This window comes from Dendrobates tinctorius, unplaced genomic scaffold (genome assembly GCF_039654945.1).
Source record: "Dendrobates tinctorius isolate UK_male_01 unplaced genomic scaffold, ASM3965494v1 ptg000093l, whole genome shotgun sequence".
NCBI classification, from domain to species: Eukaryota; Metazoa; Chordata; class Amphibia; order Anura; family Dendrobatidae; genus Dendrobates; species Dendrobates tinctorius.
The window spans coordinates 15,383,239-15,407,654 of record NW_027361761.1 but is presented as its reverse complement, the minus strand read 5'-3'; the positions used below and the strand labels follow the sequence as shown (position 1 = coordinate 15,407,654).

Sequence of the window (24,416 nt, the reverse complement as noted above, 5' to 3'; positions counted from 1 at the left end):
TGAACAAAGAGGAGTAGAGGGCAATAACGACTTCACGTGATCTAGACTGTATGCTTCTGTTAATACATCCTAGAATTGCATTTGCCTTTTTTGCTGCTGCAACACACTGTTGACTCTTATTCAGTCTGTGATCTATTAGTATACCCAAGTCTTTTTCCCATGTGCTATTGCTTAGCCCTATTCCTCCCATTCTGTACATGCTTTTTTCATTTTTTTTCAATAGGATTGAGATAAGGGCATTGTGATGGCCACTCCAAAACATTGACTTTGCTATCCTTAAAATACTTTGTTACCATGTTGGCAGTATGCTTCTGGTCATTGTCCATTTGAAGTATCCATTTCCGCCAAGCTTTCACTTCCTGGCTGATGTCTTGAGATGTTGCTTCACTTTTGCCACATAATCATCTTTTCTCATGATGCTATCTATTTTGTGAAGTGCACCAGTCCCTCCTGCAGCAGAACAACCCCACAACATGATGCTGCCACCCTCGTATTTCACAGTTGAGATGGTGCTCTTAGGCTTCCATGCTTCTGGAGCACCCTGCCAGGGCCGTGGGGCACTCAATACCAGGCCGGTCCTTAAAGGGATGCATCACAGTTTATGAAATATATACACTCACTGGCCACTTTATTAGGTACACCATGCTAGTAAGGGGTTGGACCCCCTTTTGCCTTCAGAACTGCCTCAATTCTTCGTGGCAGAGATTCAATAAGGTGCTGGAAGCATTCCTCAGAGATTTTGGACCATATTGACATGATGGCATCACACAGTTGGCGCAGATTTGTCGGCTGCACATCCCTGATGCGAATCTCCCGTTCCACCACATCCCAAAGATGCTCTATTGGATTGAGATCTGGTGACTGAGGAGGCCATTTGAGTACAGTAAACTCATTGTCATGTTCAAGAAACCAATCTGAGATGATTCGAGCTTTATGACATGGCGCATTATCCTGCTGAAAGTAGCCATCAGATGTTGGGTACATTGTGGTCATAAAGGGATGGACATGGTCAGCAACAATACTCAGGTAGGCTGTGGCGTTGCAACGATGCTCAATTGGTACCAAGGGGCCCAAAGAGTGCCCAGAAAAAATTCCCCACACCATGACACCACCACCACCAGCCTGAACCGTTGATACAAGGCAGGATGGATCCATGCTTTCATGTTGTTTACGCCAAATTCTGACCCTACCATCCGAATGGCGCAGCAGAAATCGAGACTCATCAGACCAGGCAACGTTTTTCCAATCTTCTACTGTCCAATTTCGATGAGCTTGTGCAAATTGTAGCCTCAGTTTCCTGTTCTTAGCTGAGAGGAGTGGTACCCAGTGTGGTCTTCTGCTGCTGTAGCCCATCTGCCTCAAAGTTCGACGCACTGTGCGTTCAGAGATGCTCTTCTGCCTACCTTGGTTGTAACGGGTGGCAATTTGAGTCACTGTTGCCTTTCTATCAGCTCGAACCAGTCTGCCCATTCTCCTCTGACCTCTGGCATCAACATGGCATTTCCGGCCACAGAACTGCCGCTCACTGGATTTTTTTTCTTTTTCGGACCATTCTCTGTAAACCCTAGAGATGGTTGTGCGTGAAAATCCCAGTAGATCAGCAGTTTCTGAAATTCTCAGACCAGCCCTTCTGGCACCAACAATCATGCCACGTTCAAAGGCACTCAAATCACCTTTCTTCCCCATACTGATGCTCGGTTTGAACTGCAGGAGATTGTCTTGACCATGTCTACATGCCTAAATGCACTGAGTTGCCGCCATGTGATTGGCTGATTAGAAATTAAGTCTTAACACACAGTTGGACAGGTGTACCTAATAAAGTGGCCAGTGAGTGTAGTTTGAAGTTCATGACGCCACCTGTGGTATTCGGCAATAAAGGTGTTAGCCGCCGCTGCTGAGACGACTGGGGCTAATGGTAATGCAGCAGATTTGGTACAGCTCCCCACAGGTAGAGCTAGTCCCAGGGCTGTATAGTGTGATATATGGAGATGATGGTGATTGTAGTACAGAGCAGGTGTCGCAGAAAATAAAGGGGAGGACACAGCCAAGTGCAGTCTTCACTCTTTTATTCAGAGATTGTGATTTAATCCAGGGCACTGATTACAGCTGGTATTGGAGATCCATTCAGCCTGGAAGCAGTTTAGGATCCATATAGCCATGTGGGTTGATAGTAGGCATCGCTATTGTGCTGTATGCTAAGGTCTTTGCTGCTTAAAGCTGTGCTCAGTCCTCTACTCTTTTCTGTTCCTTTGCTCATGCCTGTATAGCAGGCAGCTTGAGCCTGTTGCAGATGTCACTACTTCACTGTGGCTCCGGCTCTGGTCTGTTGCTGCTGTGCCTTCAGGTGTTATTGTGGTGCCAGGGGCTCTGCAATCCCCTGCTCTCCAGATTTGGCTGTTGGGGCTTCAGCACCCACACAGCCATGGACTCCGGTGTCCGGTCTTTAGCACTTGACCCTGAGGTGAGCTTAACTCTAACTCCACTCCTCAGGTCCTTCATTCACATCCACTCTCCTCTCTGTCTCCCTCAGACTAACCAAACTAACTCCACCACCAGCCCAGAACTTGCTGGAAATCTCCTCTGAAACTGGGTTTAGAGCTTCCCCTTCTGGTTTGGAGTAGGAAAGTGTATGCTGTTGTACCTGGCCAATGAATCCCTCCTTGCCTCCAGGCATGACATCACCCCCCTTGGAGGGAGGCAATGCCAATGTGGCTACCGGACTCCTAGAGTGCCACACTTTTCCCCTTTCCTCCAAACATAATGATGGTCATTATGCCCAAAAAGTTCAATTTTAGGTTCATCAAACCATAGGATAGATCTCCAAAAATTAAGGTCTTTGTTTCTGTGTGCATTCACAAACATTAATCTGGCTTTTTATGTTTCTTTTGGAGTAATGGCTTCTTTCTGGCAGAGTGACCTTTCAGCCCATGTTGATGCAGTACTCTTTTCACTGTTGATATTGACACAATCTTACCAGCTTCAGCCATCATTTTCACAGGGTCTTTTGCTTTTGTCCTTGGGTTGATATGCACATGTCGGACCAAAGCATGTTCATCTCTGGGACACAGAGCCCATCTCCTTCCTGAGCAGTATGATGGCTGGACATACCTATCTTGTTTGTATGGTACAAATTGTTTGCACAGATCAACGAGGCACATTTAGGTATCTTGAAATTGTATCCAAAGGTGAGCCAGACTTGTGCAAGTCCACAATTCTCTTCCTGATATCTTGGTTGATTTCTTGAGACTTTCCCATGATGCTACACAAAACAGCAGAGTGTTTCAGGTGTGCATTAAAATACATCCACAGATGTGTCTTTAATTAACTCAGATGTTGCCAAAAACCTATCAGAAGTTTCCAAATACATGACATAATCATATGGCCAGTCCAGAATTTTTTAAAGGCATAGCAATCTTGATGTATGTAAAGTTTTAACTTTGCAGTAAGTAATAAAAATGTCTTAAAACATTCCCTCTCATTACTCTGGCATTTTGCAAATATTAATAATTATGGTAATCCTAATTGATCTAAAACAGGAATGGTTTATTCTGATTTCATATCAGATTTTGAGAGAAACATGCATATTTGTCTTTTTATATAGAGCATGTAAACTTCTGGGTTCAACTGCATATAACGTTTTTTGCGGATAATAAGCCATACTCCAAATTTTGAGGAAGAAAATAGGAAAAAATGTTTGATAAAATGATGGTGCATTTTATAATCCGTTTTTACAGTAGCTTACTCAGGGGTTGGGTGAGACGGCTTGGGTGGAATGTCCAAGGAAGCAGGGTCACTGTTGCTGGAAACTGGCAGTGGTGGCAGGTGTATGGTTATGCTGTGGGCCCCAGGCTGGGAGTAGGGGGTGTTTGGCATTTCAAAGCTGCAGCCAGCCTCTCGCTTCCAGAAAATGTTAGCGGAGTCAAGCTCGCTGCTCATCATTTTCATTGCGGTGGACTTAAGGAAAGTGGCTACAGGAGGAGGAACATGCACAGATTGAGACATTAACTCCAGAGATTTTGGGAGATGAGATCTCAATCTAAGCATCCTCAGTGTGTTAGCAGTCTCTTCTGATAAAGGATACTGAGATTTCCCAAAAGCGTAAGCACCAGTGTTTGTGGACACCACTGGCTGGACTCCCTGATCTCTCTACCTGCAGCTCCATGTTTCTTATACTTCACCAAGAACATCGCATGAATCACCTATATGGGTGTCGCTGTAAGGATTCCAGATTTTCCATTGAGCCTGTTTGCCCTTGTCCAAGATGGAGTCTAGTAGCTCGCCCTTTCATGGAACTTCCTGTCTGTCCTGCGCTTTAAGTCCAGGTCGGGTTTTCCTTTGTCCCTGAGTATTTTGCGCTGTTGGCTCCTGAGCTTCTGCCTGTTTGCTGGTGAACTCCCTGCTGCTGCTGTTCAATACTCGGTGGTCTTCCTCGCCATGTTCAGCTGCCTTCTGTCTTCTGCATGCTCCTGGATCCTGACCGGGATTACCTATAGACCGATACACTAGGGCGTAGCTACTCACCTCGGGAACTGCTGCGGTCAGTAAGAGGTGCTAAATTCTTTATATCTTCTTGGACGGTGTCTGTTGGGCTTTGGTGCGGGACTTGTGCGGGACTTTTCAACCCTTAAAGGTACCTATAGAGACCTTCCCCTGTCTATATTCCATCTGCGTATTATTGGACTTCCACGAACAAGAGTCGTGCGCTTTTGTGAACAAGCTATTGCTGGACTTCCTTGTTTAAGTACTGTGTGCATTCCCTCCAATATCTTTGCTGAACTTTCACGTTTAAGTTTTGTGTGCATTCTCACTAATGTCATTACTGTACTTCCTCATTTAAAGCGTCTCGTGCACTCCTGCATCATATCCTGGACAAAAATGTCCAGGAAGGATGGGAAATCTTGAAAAATGAAATTCTCAAAGCACAGTTGTTAACAATTCCGAAAAGAGGGAAGAATAGGAAGCAGTTAAGGAAACCAGGATGGATGAACACAGAACTTAAGCACATGCTAAAAAGGAAGAAAAAAATGTTTATAAAATGGAAAGAGGGAGGCATATCTAAAGAAGAATATAATGCTGTCTGCAGAACCTGCAGGGCACAAATCAGATTAGCTAAAGCTGAAAATGAATTGAGGCTTGCAAGAGATGTCAAAAGCAATAATAAAGGATTTTGGGGATATGTCAAAAGTAAAAGAAAAGTCAAAGATGCTATAGGATTTTTACAGGATGAAAATGATGAAATGGTAAGACAGGATGTTGAGAAGGCTGAACTTTTAAATTCCTATTTTGCATCTGTTTTCTCTCAGAAAGGAAATGTAACATCAACTGTTATTCACTGTCCTATTAAGGGAATAGAAGAATCCAGGATATCTATAAACAGAAAGATAGTGAGGAAACACTTAGCTAGCCTAAATGAATTCAAGTCTCCAGGTCCAGATGAATTACACCCCAGAGTACTGAAGGAGATAGCAGAAGAAATTTTTGAACCCCTCTCTATAATCTTTGAAAATTCTTGGAGAACAGGAGAAGTGCCAGAAGACTGGAGAAGAGCAAATGTTGTTCCTATCTTCAAAAAGGGGAAGAAGGTGGACCCAGGTAACTATAGGCCGGTGAGTCTGACTTCTATACCAGGAAAGATCTTTGAACAAATTATTAAACAACATGTATGTCAATACCTGGATAAGAATGAAGTGATTAAACAGAGTCAGCATGGGTTTGTAACTAATAAGTCATGTCAGACTAACTTAATTTCCTTCTATGACGGTATCACTGATTGGGTGGATCAAGGAAATGCTGTAGATATAGTATATCTTGACTTCAGCAAAGCATTTGACAAAGTCTCTCATACAATCCTTATTGAAAAAATGATTAAGTATGGAATGGACAAGGCAACTGTTAGGTGGATTCATAACTGGCTTAGTGATCGGACCCAAAGAGTGGTCGTAAATGGCTGCACATCCAGTTGGAAGAATGTCTCAAGTGGGGTACCACAGGGCTCTGTCCTGGGCCCTGTATTGTTCAACATCTTTATCAACGATTTAGATGAAGGAATTGAGGGTAAACTGATTAAATTTGCTGATGACACAAAGCTAGGAGGGATAGCTAATACTAGAGAAGAGAGAGAGAGGATTCAAAAAGATTTAAATAAACTGGAGAAGTGGGCAGCAACTAACAGAATGGTTTTTAACAGGGAGAAATGCAAAGTACTACATCTGGGCAATAAAAATGGAAAAAGCATATATAGAATGGGAGGAATAGGGCTAAGTGACAGCACATGTGAAAAAGACTTGGGTATACTAATAGATCACAGACTGAATATGAGTCAACAGTGTGATGCAGCAGCAAAAAAGGCAAATGCAATTCTAGGATGTATTAACAGAAGCATACAGTCTAGATCACGTGAAGTCATTATTTCCCTCTACTCCTCTTTGGTCAGACCTCATCTGGAATATTGTGTCCAGTTTTGGGCACCACATTTTAAAAAAGACATCAACAAACTGGAGCAAGTTCAGAAAAGAGCGAACAGACTGGTGACCGGTCTGCAAACCCTGTCTTATGAGGAAAGGTTGCAGGATTTGGGAATGTTTAGTTTGCAAAAGAGAAGACTGAGACGAGACTTAATAGCTGTCTACAAATATCTAAAGGGCTGTCACATTGTAGAAGGATCAACTTTATTCTCATTTGCACAAGGAAAGACTAGAAGCAATGGGATGAAACTGAATGGGAGGAGACACAGATTAGATATTAGAAAAAACTTTTTGACAGTTAGAGTGATCAATGAGTGGAACAGGCTGCCACGAGAAGTGGTGAGTTCTCCTTCAATGGAAGTCTTCAAACAGAGGCTGGACAGACATCTGACTGGGATGATTTAGCGAATCCTGCTTTGAGCAGGGGGTTGGACCAGATGGCCCAGGAGGTCCCATCCAACTCTACGATTCTATGATTCTATGATTCTATGATCCTGGACTGGTTCGTATTAGCAGTTGCACCCCGCTATTCAGTCTGCTGTTCTTTACTATATTGTGTTGAGCACCTCATTTCAATTTCAGTAATATATGTGTTAGTTTTGTTTGCATTTCTATTCTGTTAAATACACTTGTTTGCTGTAGCTTTGTTCTCAGACTGGTTTTAAGCCATGCTATCAGATTCCTTAGTACCTATATAATTGTGAGTCGCCTTGCTGGAAAATTTTGGGTGACTGTGACCTGGGATCCTGCAGGACTTCATAGGGGTGAGAGGGCCAATCATCTAATTTGCTATTGCATCTTATTCATCCTCTCTAAGTATGTAAGAGACATTTTATCTTGCATTCGCATTATTTGTTACAATGTAAGGGTGGATTGAATCAGGTTGACTCCTTTTTGGTCAGTACATCTAAATGTTTTTTTTACGTCATATTTATTCTATGGCCTAGTTGCATATCCATTTTACAACTTGATTAGGTATCTATTAGTGATGAGCGAGTATACTTGTTACTCGAGATTTCCCGAGCATGCTCGGGTGATCTCCGAGTCTTTGGATGTGCTCGAAGATTTAGTTTCTGCATGACTTGTGGCTGCTAGACAGCCTGATTACATGTGAGGATTGCCTGATTATTAGGAAATCCCCACATGTATTCAGGTTGTCTAGCAGCCACAAGTCATGCAGAAACTAAATCTCCACGCACATCCAAATACTCGGAGATCACCTGAGCATGCTCGGGAAATCTCGAGTAACAAGTATACTCGCTCATCACTAGTATCTATCACAAGATATCAAAAACAGCTCATAGAGCATATATATCTAAATAATTCTTATTTTCGGCATTATAGTGCTTTCCATCCAGTGCTATTAGATTTTTCTTCCAAACAAAGTTATATATTGTGGTCCCTTTTCTTTGTCCTCTATTAGTGATGAGCAAGTATACTCATTGCTCGGGTGGTCTCCAAGTATTTTGGTGTGTTCGGAGATTTAGTTTTGTCCTTTCAGCTGCATGATTTGCAACGGCTAGACAGGCTGATTACATGTGCAGAATGCCTGTTTGTTAGGGAATTACCACATGTAATCGGGCTGGCTAGCAGCCAAAAATCATGCAGCTGAGATGACGAAACCTAAATCTCCCGAGCACGCCAAAATACTCCGAGATCACCCAAGCATGCTCAGGGAGACCCAAGCAATAATGCTACTCGCCCTTCACTGTCCTCTATGTATAAGCACTTTCTTGCAGCAGTTCTTGTGTTTATTTTGTCTTTGGGAGCATGCATAGTTGAGAGGTATATGCTGGTTTTGGTCTTCAGATATACTTTAGAGACTGATTGAAACCACTAATGCTGCTGTGATCACAGGACTAACATAAAGGTGTAAATGCAGTACAGGATCTGCATGCAAAAGTAGATTTAAACCAAGGCAAATTTTGTGGTACAATTTATACCATTCACTTTACCTTATATAAATGCATGATGCCATGAAAAGGGAATGAAAGAAAGAGATTTACCTAATGAGAAGGGAATGAAGGCTTCGTTCTTCTTAAACTTTCCTTCTGAGTCGAGAAAGTGCCCAGGATAAAACTCTTCTGGCTTCTCAAAATAAGCTTTATCTCTAAGAGCAGAGTGAAGTAATGGAATGACAATCGTGCCCTGGGGAAACAAAAGGTAATATAAATTACAATCAAAATATACAATGTAACGAAAATATAAATATACGAAATGAATTAAAATATTCAATGTAAAACATACACAATGTCTAGACTTAAGTTATAAAAGAAACCTCCTAACCTTTGGAATATTATAGCCCCTGAATGTGACGTCCGTAGTTGTGGCATGTGGGAGGCTTCCAGGTACAATGTCCCCAAATCTTTGAATTTCATGAATGACAGCGTCAGTATATGGCATTTCCTTTCTATGTTCTACTTGAGGTTGAGCAGATCCAATAACATTTTCAATTTCATTTTGCACTTTTTCTAAAGGGTAAAAATGGAATGTATTGTTAGTTACAATGCAAATTCTGAAATATATAAAACAAAGTACAAGTTCAAGATACAGTTGTGCTCAAAAGTTTAATTTTTGCTTTCTTGGCCTTTTTTCGGAGAACATGAATGATGACACCGAAACTTTTTCTCCACTCGTGGTTAGTGGTTTGGGTGAAGCCATTTATTGCCAAACTATTATTATTATTATTATTATTATTTATTGTTATAGCGCCATTTATTCCATGGCGCTTTACATGTGAGGGGGGTATACATAAAAACAAGTACAATAATCTTAAACAATACAAGTCATAACTGGTACAGGAGGAGAGAGGACCCTGCCCGCGAGGGCTCACAATCTTCAAGGGATGGGTGATAATACAGTAGGCGAGGGTAGAGCTGGTCGTGCAGCGGTTTGGTCGATCGGTGGTTACTGCAGGTTATAGGCTTGTTGGAAGAGGTGGGTCTTCAGCCTCTTTTTGAAGGTTTCGATGGTAGGTGAGAGTCTGATATGTTGTGGTAGAGAGTTCCAGAGTAGGGGTGATGCGCGAGAGAAATCTTGTATGCGATTGTGGGAAGAGGAGATAAGAGGGGAGTAGAGAAGGAGATCTTGTGAGGATCGGAGGTTGCGTGCAGGAAAGTACCGGGAGACGAGGTCACAGATGTATGGAGGAGACAAGTTGTGGATGGCTTTGTATGTCATGGTTAGGGTTTTGTAATGGAGTCTCTGGGCAATTGGGAGCCAGTGAAGGGATTGGCAGAGGGGAGAAGCTGGGGAATAGCGGGGGGACAGGTGGATTAGCCGGGCAGCAGAGTTTAGAATAGATTGGAGGGGTGCGAGAGTGTTTGAGGGGAGGCCGCAGAGCATGAGGTTGCAGTAGTCAAGGCGAGAGATGATGAGGGCATGGACTAGGGTTTTTGCAGATTCTTGGGTGAGGAATGAACGGATGCGTGAAATATTTTTGAGTTGAAGTCGGCAGGAAGTGGAAAGGGTTTGGATATGTGGTTTGAAGGAGAGATCAGCATCAAGGATTACTCCGAGGCAGCGAGCTTGTGGGACTGGGGAGAGTGGGCAGTCATTTACTGTAATTGATAGGTTCGTAGGGGGGGTCACGTGAGATGGGGGAAAGATGATGAATTCTGTTTTGTCCATGTTGAGTTTCAGATATCTAGTGGAGAAGAAGGATGAAATAGTGGACAGACATTGAGGGATTCTGGTTAGTAGGGAGGTGATATCTGGTCCAGAGATGTAGATCTGTGTGTCATCAGCATAAAGATGATATTGAAAGCCATGAGATTCTATGAGCTGTCCCAGGCCAAAGGTGTAAATAGAGAACAGCAGGGGCCCTAGGACTGAACCTTGTGGGACTCCGACAGATAGGGGGCGAGGTGAGGAGGTGGTGTGTGAGTGGGAGACGCTGAATGTCCGGTCTGTTAGGTATGATGAGATCCAGGAGAGGGCCAAGTCTGTGATGCCGAGGGATGAGAGGGTCTGTAATAATAGGGAATGGTCCACTGTGTCAAAGGCAGCCGACAGGTCCAGGAGGAGGAGGACAGAGTAGTGTCGCTTGCTCTTGGCAGTTAAGAGGTCATTGGTGACCTTAGTAAGGGCAGTTTCAGTGGAGTGGTGTGACCGGAAGCCAGATTGTAAGCGGTCGAAGAGGGAGCAAGAAGAGAGATGGGAGGACAGTTCAAGGTAGACGTGTTGTTCCAGTAGCTTGGAGGCGTATGGGAGAAGTGATATAGGGCGATAGCTAGATGCAGAGGATGGGTCAAGAGAGGGCTTTTTGAGGATAGGTGTGATGGAGGCATGTTTAAAGCTTGAGGGGAAAACACCAGTTGTTAGTGATAGGTTGAAGAGATGGGTTAGGGTTGGGATGAAGACTGTGGTGAGGTTTGGGATGAAGTGGGATGGGATCGGGTCGAGTGCACAGGTGGTGAGATGTGATCTTGAGAGTAGAGTGGAGAGTCGATCTTCTGTAATGGTGGAGAAGTTGGTTTTGAAGGTGGAGGGCTGGGAAGTCGGGAGGAAGGGCTCTGGGGGTTGTTGACCAAAACTGTCCCTGATGTTATCAATTTTCTGCTTGAAAAATGAGGCAAAGTCTTCAGCTGAGATGAGTGGGGAGGGAGGAGGTGCTGGGGGGCGGAGGAGAGAATTGAAGGTGTTGAATAACTGTTTAGGGTTGTGAGACAGGGAGGATATGAGAGATGAGAAGTAGGTTTGTTTAGCTGTGGCGAGTGTGGTCTTGAAAGTAGTGAGGGACTGTTTGAATGCGATGAAATGCTCGTTGGAGTGGGATCTTTTCCATCTGCGCTCAGCAGCCCTGGAAGCTCGCCTCAGCTCTTTGGTCAGGCTGGTGTGCCAGGGCTGTCTGTTGATTTTGCGAGTTTTGGTATGTGTAAGTGGGGCAGCGGATTCCAAAGCTACAGCTATTGTGGTGTTATATAGAGCGGCAGCGTCATCCGCATTGTGTAAGGAACTTATATCTGTAAGAGGGAGGAGGGATTCGGAGAATGAGTGTAGGTCAAGGTGTTTAAGATTCCTGCGAGGGTGTGAAAGTTTGTGGGGTGGGGATTGTAGACATGGAGTGAAGAGGGAAGAGAATGTGAGCAGGTTGTGGTCAGAGAGAGGAAGAGGTGAGTTAGAGAGGTTAGATAGGGAGCAGAGGCGGGTGAAGATGAGGTCCAGTGTGTGGCCATCTTTGTGGGTGGCTGTAGAAGACCATTGAGTGAGGCCGAAGGAGGAAGTGAGAGATAGAAGTTTAGTGGCAGCTGAGAGGGAAGTGTCAATGGGGATGTTGAAGTCGCCCATGATGATAGTAGGGATGTCCGCGGAAAGGAAATGAAGTAACCAGGTGGTGAAGTGGTCAAAGAAGGTGGTGGCTGGCCCTGGGGGGCGGTAGATGACAGCCAGTTGGAGGTTGGAGGGGGAGTAGATGCGCACAGAGTGCACCTCAAAGGAAGGGAGGGTAACAGAGGGTGGCAGTGGGATTGGGAAACTACTGTGTTTCCTCTTTTTAAATCATAATGACAACCCAAAACATCCAAATGACCCTGATCAAAAATTCACATACCCCATTTCTCAATACCGTGTATTGCCCCTTCTAACATCAATGACAGCTTTTAGTCTTTTGTGGTAGTTGTGGGGTACTTTTTGAGGACTTTTCGGCAGAGTATACTTTGATCATATTTTGTGGAGATGAACAAAAAAAAGTAGCAATTCTGTGATTTATATATATATAAATCAAAACCTTTTTTCTCTGTTGACAGAGCTATGTGAGGTTTTGTGTTTTTGTGATGCTAATATACAGCTCTGGCAAAAATTAACCCCTTAACCCCAAAGCCTGCTTTCACCTTAATGACCAGACCGATTTTTACAATTCTTACCACTGTCACTTTATGAGGTCATAACTCTGAAACGCTTCAAAGGATCCTGGTGATTCTGAGAAAGTTTGATCGTGACATATTGTACTTGATGATAGTGGTAAAATTTCTTCGATATGACTTGCGTTTATTTGTGAAAAAAATGGAAATTTGGAGAAAATTTTGAAAATTTTGCAATTTTCAAACTTTTAGATTTGTATGCCCTTTAGAGAGTCATACGACACAAAATAGTTAACAAATAACATTTCCCACATGTTCGCTTTACATCAGCACAATTTTGGACTCATAATTTAATTTTGTTAGGATGTTATAAGGGTTAAAAGTTGACCAGCAATTTCTCATTTTTACAACAAAATTTGCAAAACCATTTTTTTAGGGACCACCTCAAACTTGAAGTGACTTTGAGTGGCCTATATGACAGAAAAAGCCCAAACATGATGCCATTCTAAAAATTGCACCCCTCAAGGTACTGAAAACCACATTCAAAAAGTTTATTAACCCTTCAGTTGCTTCACAGAAATGTTTGGAATGTTTAAAAAAATGAACATTTAACTTTTTTTTCACAAAAAATTTACTTCAGATCCAATTTGTTTTATTTACTAAGGGTAACAGGAGAAATTGAACCAGAAAAGTTGCTGTGCGATTTGACCTGAGTGCGCTGATACCCCATATGTGGGGATAAACCACAGTTTGAGCGCATGGCAGAGCTCAGAAGGGAAGGAGCGCCATTTGACTTTTCAATGCAAAATTGGCTGGAAGTGAGATCGGACACCATGTCCCATTTGGAGAGCCCCTGATGTGCCTAAACAGTGGAAACCCCCTACAAGTGACTCTATTTTGAAAGGTAAACCCCCTAAAGAACTTATCTAGATGTGTGGTGAGCACTTTGAACCCCCAAGTGCTTCACAGTAGTTTATAATGTAGAGTCGTAAAAATAAAAAAATCATATTTTTTCACAAAAATGATTTTATTGCACCCAATTTTTTATTTTCCCAAGGGTAACAGTAGAAATTGGACAACAAAAGTTGTTGTGCAATTTGTCCTTAGTGTTATGGATGGCGGAACATGCTAAAAAAATATAAATAAAGCTTGTTCGCCGCCCGGGGTCCACCGTGCGGCAGGTGTGGAAACCGCTGCTAGAGAGGCAGAACACTCAAGTGGTAGTGTGCACAGGGTTCCGAATCACCCAAGTGCAACCAAGCAGTCTTTGTTTTAGGAACACAGAGCTGCACAGAAAAACAAATAGAAAAGGTACGCTGAGCCTGTTAAGTGCACAAAATCACAGAGGCACACGTACGGTAGCCAGAGACCGGAGTAGTTTGGTAACGTCACTACGACCGAACGGACTTACCGTAACTGGACGTGTGCACTGCGTCGCCACTGCGAACGCCAAAACGGACTGCAAGCGCAATATGGCAAGTGCAAAGCAGGATGCTGACTGCTGCAACAGATGGTGCTTGAGCATGCTGGTGCTAGCGCTGCTACTAGCTGACCCAATCACTCACACACTCGTAATAATCAAGGAGGGGGATATTTAATGAGTCAGTCACCAGTCCAAGCTTCGATCATCAAACACACAGCAGCAAGTATAGAAAATACTAGCGCATGGCAGAACAGCCAAGCACTCTTTTTATAGCGTACGGGACCTTCCGGAAATCTCCAGAGCCCAGAGCAGAACCAATGAAATCAGGAGCAGGACCTGAGCACCTGACTCCTGAAATACAATGAGAGCTCGTCCCGTGAGTATGCTCTGAAGCAGGGAAAAAGGACTTAGCCTGTGGAGACAAATGTGAGAATCTGGGTTTCATCATAGGCATAGAATCATAGCATCATTACCCCACCTCCTAGGGCCTCCTCCTCCCTGAACCCTCCGAACTGCCAGCCCGTGCCCGACAGTGGCACAGACCTCAGACTCCTTAAAAGGTGAGCCTGATATCCCGGTAGGTGAAACCGAAAACCGGGAAACGCGGATGGTATCAGGGGAGGCCTGGTCACCAGGTCTCAAGAGGGACACCCAGGAGACAATGGGAGCGGGAGTGTTAGGAAAACCCCGCCGTGTATCGGCTGGTGTAGCCACACTCCGTCTGGGAAGACTGTCCCGAGCACATAAGGTGCATGCCCGGATGAATTTTTTTACATCCCGAGCCCTGTATGGCCACCAATATGAACTGGCCAGTAACTTCGTGGTCTGCATATAGCCACGATGGCCGCCCGCATTGGGCGCGTGTGCCCACGTGAGGACTCTAGGCCGCTGGCGAGGAGGAACAAAAGTCTCGCCTACCGACTCACAATCCAACCTGTTATGAGTGAGTCACCGGAGGAGGAAAAAACAAAAACACAAGCTAAGCCCAGAAAACCGAAGAGGTTGGTAGCTAACGGATTGCAGACCCCTGATCCTATTCACCACAACTAACAGTAGCCGTGGGGGGTTCCTACGATGCCCTAGACCCCTCGTCACAGCCGGAGGGCTAAATAAGCCTAAAGAAAGAAAGGGGAAATCTAAACTGCCCCAGAGCAGACCCCAAAGCAATAGACAGCCCCCAACATGTATTGTAGGTGAAAAACAGATGAAAACACAAACACAGACAGAAAGACAGGCTGAGCAAACGATGGGGCCCAACTAACTAGATAGGACAGGACAGAAAAGATGCTGGCTGCAATCCGCAAAAAACCCTGTCAAAAATAATGTCCAACACGTCTGATAGAAAAGACCCTGAAGTCACTAGACTTCAAAATCACTATATCAGCACTCAGCTATATTCTGAAGACAGAACAAAGAGATCAACTAATCAGAGACAAAAATGGAGTTCAGCCCGTCCCAACCAGGGCAGGCTGAAAACAAACACTAAGTAAGCAGACAAAATCTCATGGAAAAATAGCAGAGCAAAAACTTAGCTTTTAGTAGACAGGAACTAAACTGGATGCCAGAGCTCAGAGCAGAAAGGATCACCAGCAACCCTGCAGGGCGTCAGCTGCCTTATATCCACTCAGAAATTCCGGATGTCCAATCACACTCTGCCTGTTCAGCTGACAGGTTCTTCCCATCAAGATCAATTTCACTACCTCCTTTCACCAGCAGACGGAGTTCATCAGACATCAAAGGTGAAGGAGAAAATGAACTTATAACACCAATCATTGTGGGGCTCTGTCCTCCTGAGAAGCAGCGAGTAGCTGGTGACAACCGCACGTGGACTCTTGAGCCGGACATGTCTCAGAAATGGCGTGAGACACCTCCATGGGCTCGGGAGGCAGAACCTCTGGCTCGAGCAGGTCCAGAGGCTCAACAAATTTGGGAGCTGACATACCTCTCCGCTTGTAGTGAGCACGCTCCATACCACGCTCCGAATAATGGAGGTCGATACGGGAGGAGATGGAGATTAGCTCCACCAAAGAGGTAGGAATCTCTCTAGTGGAGAGAGCATCCTTCATGTGCTCTGCTAATCCTCTCCAAAAAACTGGGATCAGTGCCTTATCAGACCACTCTAACTCAGACGCCAGTGTCCGAAAACGGAAGGCGTATTGACTGAGAGCGATCCCTGAGACAAGGTGAGCAGTTGGAGAGAGGTGTCGTGTGTAACCGTGGACCAAGAAACACCTGCTTGATGGCTGTTAGCAGATTAGCTGCGGTCCGAACATCCGGGTCACCACGCTCCCACAGTGGCGTAGCCCATTCCAGCACCTTGCCCGACAGTAGGTATATAATAAAGGCCACCTTAGCCCACTCTGTAGGGAATTGCGCAGCCAGCAGCTCCAGATGGATCGAGCACTGGCTGATAAAACCCCTGCAGGAGGCGCCTTCCCCAGAATATTTTTCGGGTAACAGGAGGCGGGTAACTGTCGGCGCAGGAGCGGTGATGGACATACGCCCTACCACGTCCGTAAGTGCCTGGACAGCAGCATCTGTGGCCTGCGAAGCTGCGAGGGGGCTCTCAAGGGTAGCCAAGCGAGCCTCGAGCTGTCTCACGCACTGCAACAGTTGCTGCTGGTCTGCCATCTCTAGCCAGACCCTGGCGCTAGTATTATGTTATGGACGTCGGAACACGCTAAAAATATATAAATAAAGTGTGTTCGCCGCCCGGGGTCCACCGTGCGGCAGGTGTGGAAACCACTGCTAGAGAGGCAGAACACTCAAACGGTAGTGTGCACAGGGTTCCGAATCACCCAAGTGCAACCAAGCAGTCTCTGTTTTAGGAACACAGAGCTGCACAGAAAAACAAATAGAAAAGGTACGCTGAGCCTGTTAAGTGCACAGGATCACAGCGGCACACGTACGGTAGCCAGAGACCGGAGTAGTTTGGTAACGTCACTATGACCGAACGGACTTACCGTAACTGGACGTGTGCACGGCGTCGCCACTGCGAATGCCAAAACGGACTGCAAGCGCAATATGGCAGGCGAAAAGCAGGACGCTGGCTGCTGCAACAGATGGTGCTTGAGCGCGCTGGCACTAGCGCTGCTACTAGCTGACCCAATCACTCACACACTCGTAATAACCAAGGAGGGAGATATCTAATGAGTCAGTCACCAGTCCAAGCATCGATCATCAAACACACAGCAGCAAGTATAGAAAATACTAGCGCAGGGCAGAACAGCCATGCACATTTTTTATAGCGTATGGGACCTTCTGGAAATCTCCAGAGCCCAGAGCAGAACCAATGAAATCAGGAGCAGGACCTGAGCACCTGACTCCTGAACTCCAATGAGAGCTCGCCCCATGAGCATGCTCAGAAGCAGGGAAAAAGGACTTAGCCTCTGGAAACAAAGTGAGAATCTGGGTCTCAGCATAGGCACAGAAGGACCCAGATTCCTAACACTTAGTACGCTGATACCCCATATGTGGGGGTAAACCACTGTTTGGGCGCATGGCAGAGCTCAGAAGTGAAAGAGCGCTATTTGACTTTTCAATGCTAAACTGGCTGGAATTGAGATCAGACACCATGTTGCATTTGGAGAGCCCCTGATGTGCCTAAACTATGGAAACCCCCCAATTCTAATTCCAACCCTAACCCCAACACACCCCTAACTCTAACCCCAATCTTAACCCTAATCCCAACCCTAACCCTAACTTTAGCCCCAACCCTAACCCTAACTTTAGCCCCAACCCTAACTTTAGCCACAACCCTAACCCCAACCCTAACGGGGAAATGGAAATAAATACTTTTTTTATTTTATTATTTTTCCCTAACTAAGGGAGTGATAAAGAGGGGTTTGATTTATTATTTATAGTGGGCTTTAATTACGAGTTTTTATAATTGTGAGGCTGGTTTCACACTTGCGTTTTTTTGCTCTGTATTTTAGCGCTAAAAAACGCATGCGTTTTTTCCTATGCATGGAATGCGCTTATGTGCGCATACACATGCGTTTGTATGCGTTTTTGCGCGCATGCGTTTTTTTGTGGTGTGTGCTCGGGCGCACAAAATGCATCCTGTTGCATTTTTTGGGCATCCGACTTGCTTCAAAAAAACACATGCGTGCGCAATGCGTTTTTTTACAGCAAGACACCCATTGTAAGTCTATGGGTGTGCATACGTGCGGATTGGCATGCACATGTATGCGTTTTTTTGCGCATGCGTTTTTTTGTTGACCATTGGTTAAACAATGGAAATTAGGGGTTAGGGTTAGAGTTAGGGTTAGTTAAGGGGGTTTAGGGTTAGGGTTTTGGTTAGGGTTTTCGTTAAGGTTAGTATGGTTTGGTTAAGGGTTAGGGTTTAGGGTTAGTTACGGTTTAGGGTTAGGGTTAGGGCTTGGGTTAGGGTTTGGGTTAGTAGGGTTTGGTTAAGGGTTAGGGCTTAGTTAGGGGTTAGGGTTAGTAGGGTTAGGGTTAGTAGGGTTTGGTTAAGGGTTAGGGGTTAGTTAGGGTTAGGGTTAGGGTTAGTAGGGTTTGGTTAAGGGTTAGGGTTTGTTAGGGTTTAGGGTTAGGGTTAGTAAATTCATGGTTTGGGATAGTGTTAATCCTAACCCTATCTTGATTTTTTTGGTGAGGCCAACTAATGTTGGAAAAAAACGCAAATGCGGAAAAAACGCACTAAAATGCATACAAATGCATACAAATGCTGCGTTTTTTTCATGCATGCGCATAAAAATGCTTGGAAAAAATGCAGCATTTGTATGTGTTTGTATGCGTTTTTTTCATGCGTTTTTTTGCACGAAAAACGCGCTGCAAAAAAAAAGCAAGTGTGAAAGTAGCCTCAGCTGTCACACACTAAAAGACGCTTTTTATTGCAAAAAATAGTTTTTGCATCACATTTTGGGAGCTATAATTTTTCCATATTTTGGCCCACAGAGTCATGTGAGGTCCTAAATTTTTTGTTTTACCTTCCGCCTGTGGTAAAATTCATAAAGCAGTTTTATTCTTTGGGTCAGTACAATGACAGCGATGCCTCATTTAGATCTTTTTTTCATGTTTTGGCGGTTTTACACAGTAAAAACTATTTTATATAAAAAATAATTATTTTTGCATCGCTTTATTCTGAGAGCTATAACTTTTTTATTTTTCTGCTGATGGTGCTGTATGGTGGCTTGATTTTTGGGGGACAAGATGACGTTTTCAGCAATACCATTTTCATTTACGTCCGTCGTTTTCATCGCGTTTTATTGCACTTTTGGTTTGGCAGTATGATGATAAAGCATTGCTTTTTGCCTCGTTTTTTATTTATTTCTTTATGGTGTTCACTGAAGGGGTTAACTAGTTGGACAGTTTTATAGAGCGAGCTGTTACGGACATGATGATACCAAATTTGTGTACTTTTATTGTTTTTTTATTTACATAAATAAATGGATTTATTGAAAAAATGTTTTTTTTTGTCTTTGGGGATTTTTTAAATAAATTACTTTTACACACTTCTAATTTTTTTTAACTTTATAACATTGTCCCAGGTTGGGACATCACTGTATCATGTCAGATGGCTGATCTGACACTTTGCATAACACAGTGTCAGATCAGCAATCTGACAGGCAATGAAGGTGGCTTACCAGCAACTGTTCTCAGCAAGTACTCGCCAGCCACGTTCCTGCAGTGCCCGGAGGGACCCAGCGGACATCTTGGAGCCGGGGGTCTCCATAGAGAACACCGAAACAGTGCGATGGTATCGTGTTGTTCCTGTGGGGAGCCTCCTCCCTGCACGATTCTTCTCTATGCTGCTGTCAGTACTGACAGCGGTATCAGAGGGGTTAAATGCCCACAATCAGTGATAGCAGCTGAGATACAGTTGACACCCGCACGTTATCGCTACCGCGCTCAGCGTGAGTCAGCACGATCGTGCTGCTGTACTATTACTGCTGCTTGCGGGAATGCAAGTACTAGTGTCATGGTTTGGACAGGGTTCTTGCACTGCACTCGCAGGGTTAAGTGTATGTGGTCTCTTTCTGGATCTGGGAGGGGTATTTATACCCACTCTTTACCAGGGTTCTCTGTCAGCTACACTTTTGCCCTTGGCTTAGTTTAAGTGACTCCTGTGCGTTTTTGCCATGTGCAATGTGCATTCTTCTGTGTTTGATATCTTGGCTTCTGACCCGGTCTGTCCCTGTTATGCCCTTGCCTGCTGATTCGGCACTGTGTGTCTATTTTCCTGGTTTCTGACTTTGGCTACGTCTCTGGTGATTCTCCTGTCTACGCCCCTGGTACTTCTGCTGTCCGCACAGCTGTGATCCTTAGCCTGTCCCTTACATCCCTCCTGTCTAGCGCTCATCAGCGCTTCTGTTTGTGCTATACCTGCTGGTAGGATCTTTATTTCTCTCCGGCATCTCTCTCTGGTCCTGCTCCCTCTGGGAGACCTGCGGCCAGCTCCGCCCCTTGGCAGTCACGTGTTTCAAGTCCTATTTGCCTGAAGCACACATTTCCACTGCTGCCGCCCCGCTCCACAGGTATCTTTGAGCATAGTTTGTTTTACTCAGGACACGCGCACTGGCTCAGTGAGCAAGTGCAGTGCAGTGTTCCTGACAACTATTACGGCGCATTTCTGGAAGGGCTTAAGAGACCATTGCACAGTTTTATAAAAATCAGCTTATCTACATGTCTGACAGCCATTCCATTCCAGTGTCAGTTGAATTCCAACCAGAGTACACCACATTCTACTTAATGTGCTTCTGATTATGTGATCACCTGAACCAAATCTTATTCAGGCTATGTGCCCACGTCGCGTTTTTGACGCGATTTATTCCTGAGCAGAGACGCATGCATGCGTTTTCCCATGCGTTTTTGCCCATAGAATGGATGGTATGCGGGATCGCCGGCGATTCCGCAAAATTAATGAACATGCTGCGTTTTTTACCGCTAAGCGTTTCCGCAGCGGTAAAAAAACGCACCATTGGCACAACATGTGCGTTTTGTATTATAAATCCATTGGATGCATTTTTTAAGCGTTTCCGCGGCAGAATCGCGCATTAAAAAATGCCACGGAAACGCTTGAAAAACGCATCGTGGGCACACAGACTCAATGAATGAAAGTATAAAAAAACTCTGCTGTGGTGTTCACAATCCTCTTGCAATATGACAAGCTGGATGTGAAAAAAGTACTAGTAATATCCCAAAAGTAATAGGAATGAAAAAATAACTTTTAGCCATGCCAAATGAGTTGAAAAGAAAGACTTGAGTTAGGAAAAGAAGGGCTCAATTCTGGATTTTAATAGCAGAGAGATACATTGACCGGCAGAGGGTGAAAATGTCTCTCCACTGACCGGGATGACCATCATCTTATTTGAATGTCATTCAGCAACTGCAGGATGACATCAAGTGACCTACAAAAGGAATAGCAAATGGCAGCTGGGGTGAAGTGCACAGCAAGAACAGTTCATAATAGGCTCCTAGAGGCAGGGCTCAAGTCAAGTGCTGTGACTCCCATCCCTTCCTGCATCTCCCCTGGCTCACTTTCCACATTTGATCCTATCACAGAAGAAGTCTCCAGACTCCTCTCTTCTTGTCCGACTACATGCACTACCGACCCCATTCCCTCACATCTCCTCCAGTCTCTCTCTCCAGTCGTCACAACCCACCTAACTACAATCTTTAATGTCTCCCTCTCCTCGGGCATTTTCCCATCCTCCTTCAAACACGCCATTATTACTCCATTACTAAAGAATCCCGCTCTCGACCCATCCTGCACAAACTACAGACCAGTCTCCAATCTCCCCTTCATCTCTAAACTTTTGGAGCGCCTAGTTTACTCCCGCCTTACCTGTTACCTCTCCACTCACTCCCTTCTAGACCCTTCACAGTCCGGCTTCCGCCCCCTACATTCGACTGAAACTGCACTCATCAAAGTGACCAATGACCTTCTGACAGCAAAACATAATGTTGACCACTCTCTGCTCATTCTTCTTGACCTATCTGCAGCTTTCAATACTGTTGACCACCATCTCCTACTCTCTAGGCTCCAGTCACTAGGCATTAAGGACACTGCTCTCTCCTGGTTCTCTTCCTATCTCTCTGACCGCCCCTTCAGTGTTTTGTTCTCTGGCTCCACTTCATCTCCTCTTCCTCTTGCTATCGGGGTACCTCAGGGCTCAGTCCTTGGCCCCCTTCTCTTCCCTCTCTACACAGCCCCAATTGGACAGACCATCAGCAGATTTGGCTTTCGGTACCATCTTTATGCTGATGACACACAACTATATACGTCTTCCCCCAACCTTACCCCCTCTGTACTACAGAACACCAGTGACTGTCTGTCTGCAGTCTCCAATATCATGTCCACTCTCTGAAACTCAATTTCTCCAAAACTGAAATTCTTCTGCTCCCACTGTCTACTAACCTCCCTCAATCTGACATTTCCCTCTTTGAGGGTGGTACCACAATAACTCCCCGGCAGCAGGTGTGCTGTCTGGGTGTTATGTTTGACACCAATCTCTCCTTCACATCCCATATACAATCTCTTGCCTACTCTCGCTGCTTACACCTAAAGAACATCTCTAGAATCCACCCTTTTCTCACCATGGAAACAACAAAAACCCTCACTATAGCATTGATCCACTCCCGCCTGGATTACTGCAATGCTCTATTAATTGGCCTCCCCGTTACTCGACTATCCCCTCTCCAGTCCATACGTAATGCAGCAGCCAAGGTCGGTACTCGGACGTGTCCGCTCTTCGTCAGTCATTACACTGGCTGCCCATTCATTATAGGATCCAATTCAATGTACTTGTTCTCACCCACAAAGCTCTCCACGGTGCGGCACCCCCCTACATCTCCTCTCTCATTTCTGTCTATCGGCCTAGCCGATCGCTGCGCTCTGCAAACGACTTTTGACTAACCTCTGCACTAATCCGTACCTCCCACTCCTGACTCCAAGACTTCTCCCGTGCTGCTCCTATCCTCTATCCTCTGGAATGCTCTACCCCAAGAAATTAGGACTAACCACAATTTGCATAGTTTTAGGCGCTCCCTCAAAACACATTTGTTCAGAGCAATTTATCCCGTTCACTAATCAAAGTCATTCTCTGTGTAAGTGTGAGTGTGTAGCCCATTCACTACCTCCATCCATCCTTCACTCCCTCAAGATGGCTAGACATTCATTGTAAATACATCATGGTATATACTCACATGTACTCTGTATCTCCCCCACCTCATTGTAGATTGTAAGCTCTCACGAGCAGGGTCATCTTATTTCGACTTATTTTGCTTTAATTATTGTATTGTTAACGTTGTTACTTATGACTTGTGTTTTGAAACTGTTAAACTGTAAAGCGCTGCGGAATATGTTGGTGCTATATAAATAAAGATTATTATTATTATTATGTAAAGCTAGAAAAAAGCCTTTCATCAATGAGAAGAAAAGGAGAGCCAGGCTGAAGTTTACCAAAGACCATAAGGATTGGTCCATAGAGGACTGGAGTAAGGTAATCTTCTCTGATGAGTCTAATTTTCAGCTTTGCCCAACATCTGGTCGTCTAATGGTTAAACGGACACCTGGAGAGTTGTACAAGCCACAGTGTCTTGGACCCACTGTGAAATTTGGTGGAGGATCGGTGATGATCTGGGGATGCTTCAGCAAGGCTGGAATAGGGCAGGTAAATCTTTGCGAAGGACATATGAATCAAGCCGCATACAAGGTTATCCTGGAAAAACAGTTGATTCCTTCTGCTCAGGCAATGTTCCCCAACTCTGAGGCTACTTTCACACTTGCGTTTTTTTGCGCTGCGCACCGTGCGCAGTGCAAATGCACATAAAAATGCATCATGCGTTTGTGTGCGTTTTTTGCGGTTTTGCGCATGTTTTTAAAAAAACTGCATGCTTTTCTTGTGCTGACGTGCGCATTACCATGTGCACGTCAGTGCACCCATAGACTATAATGGGTGTTTGGGTGAATTTTGTGCGCATTGCGTGCGCATGCGTTTTTTGGGGACAAGTCAGACGCACAAAAAATGCAACAGGATGCATTTTGTGCGCCCGAGCGCACACTACAAAAAAACGCATGTGCATACAAACGCATGTGTATGCGCACCCATATAAAGTATAGGGAAAAAAACGCATGCATTTTTTTGCGCAAAAAAAGCAAGTGTGAAACCAGCATGAGGACTGTTTTTTCCAGCAGGACAATGCGTCATGCCACACAGCTAGGTCAATCAATGAGTGAATGAATGAAGGACCACCACATCAAATCCCTGTCATGGACAGCCCAATCTCCATACCTGAACCCTATTGAAAACCTCTGGAATGTAATCAAGAGGAAGATGCATAGTCTCAAGTCATCAAACAAAGAAGAACTGCTTACATTTTTGTAACAGGAGTGGCATAAGGTCACCCGAAAGCAGTGTGAAAAAATGGTGGAAAGCAGCCAAGACGCATGAAAACTGTAATTAAAAATCATGGTTATTCCACAAAACATTGATTTCTGAGCTCCTCCTGAGTTAAAACACTGGGTAGATTGTGGATATAATCTGCACTGCTGAATGATTCAAGGTCCAAAACATGTAGCCATTCAAATGCAGATTTATTCAACGTGTTTCAAAATACATGACTTCTTCATCAGGAACACCAAAAATTCCTACATTTCGTTTTTTTCCAGTCAAGAAGGGGTGCAGAGTGTACAGTAATGAGAAAAAAAAGAACTTTTTTGAATTTACCAAATGACAGCAATGAAACAAAGAGTGAAAATTT

General features: G+C 44.6%; 1 protein-coding gene across 1 annotated transcript in view; it reads right to left on the bottom strand.

Annotated features, from left to right (window-relative positions):
- Positions 1-24,416, bottom strand: part of LOC141098572 (cytochrome P450 2C5-like) — a 150,970-nt gene that overhangs the window by 21,490 nt on the left and 105,064 nt on the right. The window contains exons 8-9 of the mRNA XM_073586478.1: positions 8,751-8,935; positions 8,471-8,612 (exon numbers count right to left, since the gene is read on the bottom strand). Of these exons, the coding sequence (XP_073442579.1) occupies positions 8,471-8,612; positions 8,751-8,935 (327 nt within the window). The remainder of the gene's footprint in view (positions 1-8,470; positions 8,613-8,750; positions 8,936-24,416) is intronic.